This window comes from Protomyctophum bolini (genome assembly GCF_963924005.1).
Source record: "Protomyctophum bolini genome assembly, chromosome: 12".
Classification (NCBI taxonomy): Eukaryota; Metazoa; Chordata; class Actinopteri; order Myctophiformes; family Myctophidae; genus Protomyctophum; species Protomyctophum bolini.
In genome coordinates this window covers 18,410,005-18,419,054 of record NC_137873.1, presented here as the reverse complement: position 1 = coordinate 18,419,054, position 9,050 = coordinate 18,410,005, and the positions used below count along the sequence as shown (strand labels likewise).

At 43.0% G+C, this 9,050-nt stretch overlaps 1 protein-coding gene across 2 annotated transcripts in view; it reads right to left on the bottom strand.

Annotated features, from left to right (window-relative positions):
* ephb3a (eph receptor B3a) overlaps positions 1-9,050 on the bottom strand; it is a 68,970-nt gene that overhangs the window by 5,046 nt on the left and 54,874 nt on the right. The window contains exons 13-14 of one of the 2 annotated variants that reach the window (XM_080778643.1): positions 8,613-8,762; positions 3,321-3,514 (exon numbers count right to left, since the gene is read on the bottom strand). In XM_080778643.1, coding sequence (XP_080634769.1) covers positions 3,321-3,514; positions 8,613-8,762 — 344 coding nt within the window. Of the gene's footprint in view, positions 1-3,316; positions 3,515-8,612; positions 8,763-9,050 lie in introns of both variants that reach the window. The other variant, XM_080778644.1, reaches the window with a different exon arrangement.

The window sequence follows — 9,050 nt, the reverse complement described above, 5'->3', positions numbered from 1 at the left end:
CCGTGAAACAGTTTTTTGAGGATTTAATTATAGGCGTTATTCAGGCATTATTACATTAGGGTTAGGGTATGGCTTTACTCAAAGACACATACTGTACGAACCAAAACTGCAGTAGATACATTTCTGGAGACACTGACATAGTTATTTGCCTGAAAGGTCAAATCAGCCTTCATGATTTTGAGGGGTAAACAACTAAACATCTGAACATAATGAACAGATATACAATTAGTGCAATATCGCTTACATACTTAGCTTGGGCAATATACCGATATTACCGTTTTCAGCAATATTTGAAATCAATATAATATCACGGAGTATATAAATAATACCGAATACCGTCATAATACTAATATCGTAATTTTACCGTCATGTAAATATAAACGTCTACATTACTGTATGTGTGTGTCTGTGTGATGAATTTACGAGTATTTCATTTTAAAGGGATTGTGACATTAAAAAAAAGGTTTTGGAATTGTTCTTATTTTTTTTAGGTTTTCTAATCTCAATTGCACCCAAAAAACATGAACTTTTAACATTCAGTAGATTTTCTGTGATCTGGGGTTTTCTGGCTCAAACAGGTGCTCTGATTTGTTTGTGATGTAAGAGCCTGCAAATCCCATATATGTCAGTAACAAGTCCTAGCAAGTTGGTTCGTAAAAAAACCCATCTGGAAATACTGCTGTTTGGCAGCATTTCTGGTTCCAGCCAAATGAAAAAGGCAGATAATCGATAATACCGATAATCGTGATATTATTCACGGCATCAATACCAATATAAAAAAATCAATATCGCCCAACCCCATTACATACCAAATCTATTTGGCTGGCATGTTTTAATACAAGTCAGTTAGATTGTCTGCATAGTTTATGCATGGCAGTGTGGTGCTTACAGTATGTGGTTAAAATGCAGCAGCGCCTTTATGAACTCCCACAGTTTAGCAGATATAATTTGGTCCCCACTCCTTTTTTTGTCACTGTATATTTGCATACGTGAAATTTGTCCTCTGCATTTTACCCATCCTAGGAGCAGTGAGCACTGAGCAGCCATTGGTTGTGGCGCTCGGGCGCTCTGGGAGCAGTTAGGGGTTAAGTGTCTTTCTTAGGAACACTTCGACACATTGCTGAGGGCTGGAATTGAACTTGGGGCCTTTGGCTTCCACAGGCGGTCTCTCTGACCATTCAGCTATGGCTGCGCCCATTCAGTTATGGCCTCCCCAAATGTCATCTTCAAAAGTACTATCCTCGAAAGTGCACAAGGGTGATGGGGACAGCAAACCATGCCATACTTCATTCTCTCACCAGCATTCATCTTTAAAGATGATTTTTTTTTGTGCAGTGCTTCTCATTTGGTACAGTAGCTTTGGGAAAAGGCACTCAGCAGTGAGCCTCTCTGCCAAGCAGGCAGCCTGTCCATAAAGTGCCACGGCGGTGCCATTGCACCAGCCTGGCAACAACAGCCCACGGATTTGGCCTTGCTCATTGTGCTCGGGCAAACCTCCACAGGCATTTTGCTTTGGTGGAGGGCGTCGTCGTTGCTAGCAAAGTGTCGCTGTCAGGTGGAAACCTTGTATGTCGGCTCAAACATGGTTAAAATGCATTCTACAATGCTGCCACCAAAATGTGGAATGACCTACCAAAACCCATTAAAGATCTCGACTCTTTACCCAAACTCAAAACCAAGAATGGCTGACCTTGAAACACCTGCAGGGTACCTGGGCCACCTCCTCCAAAAAAACAAAAAAACAATGTGTTCCAATGCATCCAATGAAGTTATTATTTAGTCGCAAGCTCTTTAATAAATACGTACTTTCATTGGTTAAATATTTATGAAACCCACAGACATACATTTCACTAACAACAAATAAATAAATAAAAATGAGCAAAAATAGCAAAATGATGTGTAGATCAGCTATTTTGCTACTCATTTTGACACTGTAGTATGACAAAGTAGGGCATTCATTTAGGACAAAGCATACAAAGTTAAATATGGAGTTACAAGGTTTCTGCCCAACAGTAACAAAATTAGCTGGCGATCAGATGAGCTTTTAACCAGTAGCCACAAATCACCATGATGTCAAACCAACGGAAAATCAAACAGAGACAGAGGAGCATTTCAGTCAGATAGCCAACGAATAGATTTAAAACATGTATTCACTCCTTGGTGAATAAATGTAAATACAAAGTGTGAATATTATTCGATATTGGCGTGCTCTGCTAAATATGCCTCCCTGCTCAGCATATTATAAGACATCCATTTAAGAGCAGGGAGATATACATAACAATCCCCCTCGGGGATAACAGAACACTTAGGCAAAGCAGAGCCCACTGATGCATACAAGCACATGCACCTCCGTGACACTGGCATTAAGAACAAGGTCAGCTTCTACTTGACACGGCACGTATACATACATCGCCCACATAGTGCTGCGCGTGCATGAAAAACCACTGGAGTGTGTCTGCCTGGACTAGCTTGCAGGCTACGCATGCATCATTTCTGGGAACATTGCAAAAAACTGGACATGGCCGTGGACCGAAGGAGGCTGACCACTAATCGTTTAGGACAGATAATGACTCCTTAGCCAATGACAAACGTTTGCTCAATGTTTGGAATGTTTGGAATGTATTAGCCTTTCTGCGATAGGCCACATACATACGTTTTGGCCAGTCGGTGTGATAAGTTCATCAGTTCTTAACTTCTTCCTTTCCCAATAATACACCTTTGCTACTAAGAGACAGGCAAACAGATGCAGATAAATGGAATGGGACGAAAACATAAGCCATGTCCCACTTTGGCTGGCAGAGCTATAAATGGTTCCTATACAATACAAAGTGGGCAAATTCATCTAGATTAATCTATATGAAATTCTGAGACAAGATAAATAGAGGCTGGCATGGTGCCCATAAGCACAATTCACAACACACAGCTCTTATTATTTCCAGTGGTGGAACAGCATAAAAAACAAATGAAGTGAAACTGGCCAGTGAGTGTGTGCAGTGCTGTGTGCCTCTGCTCTGCTGTCCCTCCACTCACCGGGCCATGTCCACTAAGACGTGCCTTTTCAAAACACCAAGGACACTAGCCTAAAAACCATTCCAAACGTTGAAAAGTTGAAAATAATAATAACATGTAAAAAAAAAAAAGAAAAAAAAAAGAGAACTTGGAGAACCTCACCACTGGTGAGCTGCTGCTGCTGTTGCATGCCTGTGCTTTGCTGTGTGTGTGTGTGTGTGTGTGTGTGTGTGTGTGTGTGTGTGTGTGTGTGTGTGTGTGTGTGTGTGTGTGTGTGTGTGTGTGTGTGTGTGTGTGTCTTACTCACTCACCCCGAGTAGCTGCTGGTGACCACCTTGAGGCTGGCAGCGTTGCGGAGCAGCTTGTCCAGGGTGCCGACGATGCGGCAGAACTTTGGCCTGAGGTTCCTCTCCTTCACCCAGCACTCCAGCATCAGCTGGTGGAGCACCATGGGACAGTCCATGGGCGGAGGCAGCCTGTAGTCCTGCTCCACCGCCGTCATGACCTGAAACACACAGGGAATTGTTAATTATTTTGTTGTTTTGTATTATTTTTTGTTGTGTTTTTTCACCCTTTACTCCCCCAGTTTAGTTGCCAATGAATTCCTCTCCATACACATTTCTGTGTGTTGCCACTCACGCTGGGCAAGACCCAGCCGGTTGAGTGCATGGTTTAACCACTCATAGTTTCATTGTACAGATTGTACTGTTAGACGGATGTTAGCTTAGCTTGCTTGATCCTTGATGACTATTTCTATGTATTTGATGTATTGCGTGTAGGCTACATGTGTTGTTCTTGCTTACTGTAAATCTCTAAGAGTGTCTGCTAAATGTCTAAATTGTAATTGCAATTAACGAAAGTAGCGGAACTTGTGTTGATATAGTATTTTCAGATAAAGTATAACTTTGCAGAGCTTGAAATTAACTTTTTGAGGCACTTGTCCTGCAGACAAGTACATTTCACTTGTCCTGACACAAAAGTCACTTGTCCGGAGCACGAGCACACACAAATACATTTAAAAAAATGAACTAACTGTAAGTTGGTTTTGGTGAATACATGTTTGAATATTAGTTGAATACCGTATTCTCAGTTAATAGCCCTAGAATGTCTGTGATCTAACATACATTCCATGTGTTCCAAATACACAGCCATAGATTGTTTCTTTCCGAGAAACATTTTTTTAGGGCATGTCATGTGATCTACCTGCACAGCCTTTGTGATCTACGGATAGATCACGATCTACCTTCTGGGCACACCTGTACGTCGTAGAGACTTTGTCCTACCTCTCCTACCCAACAATCCCTGCTGACAGGTGTACCCTCCACCCCAGCCTGTAGGAGTATGTGTGGTAACGCCCGACTGTGGTGGTGGGTATACTGCTCCGGCAATTTATTTTATTTTAATTGTACCGGGCACTACTACTACTTCCTGCTCCAAATCCATCAAGCAAAGAAAGATCAATCTAAGTAGCATGTTGTGTTAATGAATGACTGGTGGATTTAAAACCCTCATGCTTTATCGCCGTGCTGACTGACCGTCTTTGAAGTGAACCGTAAGCATTATTGTGGCATTGGCATTTATTTCAATTAGGCCTTGTTGACGGCGTGGAAAAGAGCGCTCTGTAATTCTACATTACTCTATGTTTTTGCATTAAACTACCTCTCTCCTAACACCATCTCGCCTCGCATTCTATCCATTTTTTCCCCACCTCCCCGGTTCAAGCCACTGTGGAGTAATGAATACCGAAAGAGGAATGTTTAAACTTTACTGTTCTACCCCAGATTTGAACCCGGGTCTGACATTTGTTTTACCAGTGATCTCAAATCAAAATCTGTGGCAAACCAGAAACAGAATTGCGTCAAAGGTCGTGTCCAACCTAGACACAGGATGGAAGATAGAAGAGCAGGGAGACCAAATACAACCATCCCAGTTGTATACGTTATATTGTATTATATAACCAGTACTCTACCACAGTCCGTGGTTCTCAACCTTTTCTGTATCAGCACCCACTTGAAAATCTTTAGTTCCATTGTTCCACCTATATAGGATCAATGGAACTAACATAGCATACCATTAGTTCTTATTAATTGGTATCTTTTATGATGCGTAGCCTGCAGAGTTAGTTCAGGCAGACATACTCGAGGGGGTTCATGCCATGCTCAAAGGCGCATACTATACTCAGGGGATTAACATGCTGCATTACGTCATTCGCTGATGTGGCAGTCAGCTGACCAATTTGGCGGGCTACTTAAGCGCATGCTCTTCCTGCCTTCCTCCATTATGTCACATAGGTGGATTTTAACTACTCAAACCAGGAAGTAGCCATCTGGGAACAATAAAGCAGCTATGCTTGCCTGCTGCTTGTCCTTTGATTTTTTCTATGTGGGCTTTATGCTGTGGCTCCCTGTGCCAGTGTCTGTTTATAACTGCAGTCTGTTGACTTTGCTTATTGAGCAGCTTCAACACTACAGCACTAAAACCTACCGGGAGCAATAAGAACAATATCTACTTTCATTCTATGTTAGTGGAGCTGCACTCACTACCGTGGCTATTCTCTGTGGTGGGAAGTAACTAAGCACATTTACTTGAGTACTGTTTATTGTTTTATTGTTTCATTTATGTTAGTTACTTTGCAGATTAAGATTATTAAAAAACCAATAACCACTTAAGATATTGAATACAGCAGATTAACAGTAGGCCAATCTACAAGCTAACTACACATATAGCATATCTGCTATTTCTCTTTTTTACTTTGGCACATACAGTATGTGTGGCTCAGTGCCTCTCTCTCTTGACAAAATAAATCTAATATCTTTCCTCTTTAGGCTAGTGGTTAAAATGTTGACTTTCCACACAGGAGACCAGGGTTAGAATCCTATCCGTTGTATTTTGATACCAATACTTTTGTATTACTTGTAGCAGAGCCATTTTAAATTGTGGTATACTGCTACTTTTACTTAACTAAAACACTACTTCACAGGGAACAATCCGAAAAATCGGTACTTTGATGCTTGCTAGTGTTAGTGGAGCTGCGCGCACTCCCTTTGGTTATACTTCATTCCTGGTACCTTTTGCTTTATTGCCACGAGCGCTGCGAGTCTCGTTTGGAAACACAATAAGGAACAGATCCTCCGTTGAGAATGAGCAGACGCGCAGCACAGCACGCAGCCTCGCTGCTTCACTACTTTGTTAGGTGAAGAACACCCAAAAGATTTCTCTGCTCCCTGCAAGAGTTCACTACCGTGTGACTGTCTGTGGAGCTAAGATAGCCTACAGCTGCAGTATGTGTGTGTGTATGTTATGTGTGTGTGTGTGTGTGTGTGTGTGTGTGTGTGTGTGTGTGTGTGTGTGTGTGTGTGTGTGTGTGTGTGTGTGTGTGTGTGTGTGTGTGTGCGTGCGTGCGTGCGTGCGTGCGTGCGTGCGTGCGTGCGTTCGTGCGTGCGAGATCATGGGGACATCTGTGTGGGTGTGAGTGAGCGAGTGTTTGTGTGTGTGTGTGTGTGTGTGTGTGTGTGTGTGTGTGAGTGAGACCAGGCAGGGTGACATCTGTGAGGGTGAGAAAGAGTGTGTGAGAGAAAGAGAAGGGCGTTGCAGCAGGGGTTTTTCAGGGTGGTGGGTGGATAAGTTTGGGTTGTAAATAAGGTGGTAAAACAAAGCGGCAGAGGCACACAGCTGCTCTCTGTCTTTCAGTGTGTGTCGGCACACAGTGTGTGTGTCTGCACGGTGCCGATAGAGATGCCAAGCTCAGAAATGACACACACAACTCAACTCGCCGCAAACTCCCCGGTGGCTCCAAACTTTGAGATAACAATCTGCGGCCGGCCGCGGTTATCAGTGTGTGGGAACGGCTGTGTGTGTGGGAATGGGTGCGTGCGTGCGTGCGTGGTGCATGCGTGCGTTTGTGTATTACTATACTTGTGAGGGCCAAATGACCCCACAAGTATAGTGAAATGTGAGAAATAGACATTGTGATGTCACAAGAGAGATGGTTGTTTTTTGGTTAAAACATATATTTTTGGTGTTGGAGTTACGCCTGATTCATATTTACTGTCGGTGTAGGCAAGCGGACCAAAAATAGCAGATCATCACAACACAACACGTTGTAGCTTGTTGATTAGTGTAGACTTCTTCCGCGCTGCTAGCTTGTACATCTGCTATTTTTGAACTTATTTTTTTAAATATTGAAAGAACTACTGGTTTAGAACGCATTTAAAGTAAAAATGGCATTCACATAATCGCTGTACTGGAATGTCGACGATCTCAGAAGTATAGTAACAAAGACGTGTGTGTGTGTGTGTGTGTGTGTGTGTGTGTGTGTGTGTGTGTGTGTTGTGGGGGGGGGGGGAGTATTTGTATGCGCGTAATACGTTTAAATCATGTGAACGCACGTGATGTGGTGGGATCTCCCTCGTCTGTCAGGTGAAAACAGAGTAAAGGGCTTTCCAGACTGAGATCAACGCCTGCATTGTGACTCGGATGAGCGAGATCACACATGCTCTCCTCGTGAATGCACAGACACACAATCACTCTGCGAGTAAATGCCAGACTATCTACGCCTGCTGTATTCAAATCATTGACCTGCTGCGCGTTGCGTGGAATATAAACTGACCACAATCCAGCTCTCGTTGCGGGGGGTGTGTGTGTGCATGAAAACAGCACGTGTGCGACAATTTCACAGGATTGGGCGCACTCGCCAGTCGCCTCCCAACTAGTCGGCAGCCTCTTATTGAAAATGAATTACTAGGCGTGTCAGTCGCTCCCTGCATGAAAAGCCCTTAAGGCTTGTCAACTATCTTCCTTGTCAATAAAATGAATAATCGAGAAGCATTTTGTTGGATTTAGATAGATCAAACTGGAAAATTTTAAGTTTTTTTATAATCTACTAAATCCATTCACTAAAGCCCTATTTTATACACTGTCGCACTACTGTGACGATCTACAACCTATCACAAGCCAGTCATTGTGAGCTTGTACATCTGCAATCTACTTTTTTTTAACCACTCGAACCCCAGCATCCATTATTCTGTGGCGAGCATTAGCCAAAAACAGCCGATCTACAACCTCACGATGTCTTGAGAGCTTGTAGATCGGCTATTTGTGGCAAAGAGAGTACAGAGCCGGTTTACTAAGTCTAGAGGTTTTAAGTGGTAAATCAATTCAACCAATTAGTTCGATTAACTGTTGAATGACCGTGGTCATCCAATGATTTACAGGCAAAGCTTAAACTGGATCACCTATAATCTCTTTATCTGATCGGAGGCGGATAATGGATACGCTGTTTATGTCGACTGCTCATGTTTTTGGCCATACATTATTTGTCTTCTAACCTAACCTAACCTAACCTAACCTAACCTAACCTAACCTTGTTATTTTAACCTAACCTAACCTAACCTAACCTAACCTTGTTATTTTAACCTAACCTAACCTAACCGTGTTATTTTATTTTCAATGTAATTTTCGTCTTGTTCCTCGTTTTGAACTGCTTTGGCCTCGTATAGGGGCCAACCCTCACTTGAAAATGAGGTCTCCAACTACAAAGTGATTTCTCCTGGTAAAATAAATGTTACACACACACACACACAAAGCCATCCATCCAGACTCACGTCCTGGTTGCTCATGTCCCAATAGGGTCTCTCTCCGTAGGAGACCACCTCCCACATGACGATCCCGTAGCTCCACACGTCACTGGCCGACGTGAACTTCCTGAAGGCGATGGCCTCCGGCGCCGTCCACCGGATGGGGATCTTCCCTCCCTGCTCGCACGCACACACACACACACACACACACACACACACACACACACACACACACAGGATGGGAGGGAAGTGGTATTGATCAGTGGAGGAAAGCAACAAAGTACATGTACTCAAGTACTGCATACTACAGACTCCATATTGTGGGGAAAACATTCCCAGAAAATACCAGATCTACAGCCTCACAAACCTTACAAAGCATTGTAGATTGAGCTCGTATATCAGCTATTTACAGTGAAGATATTTAACACCCTCTGAGGTCTGGCATTTTGTTTTCAAATACAAAAT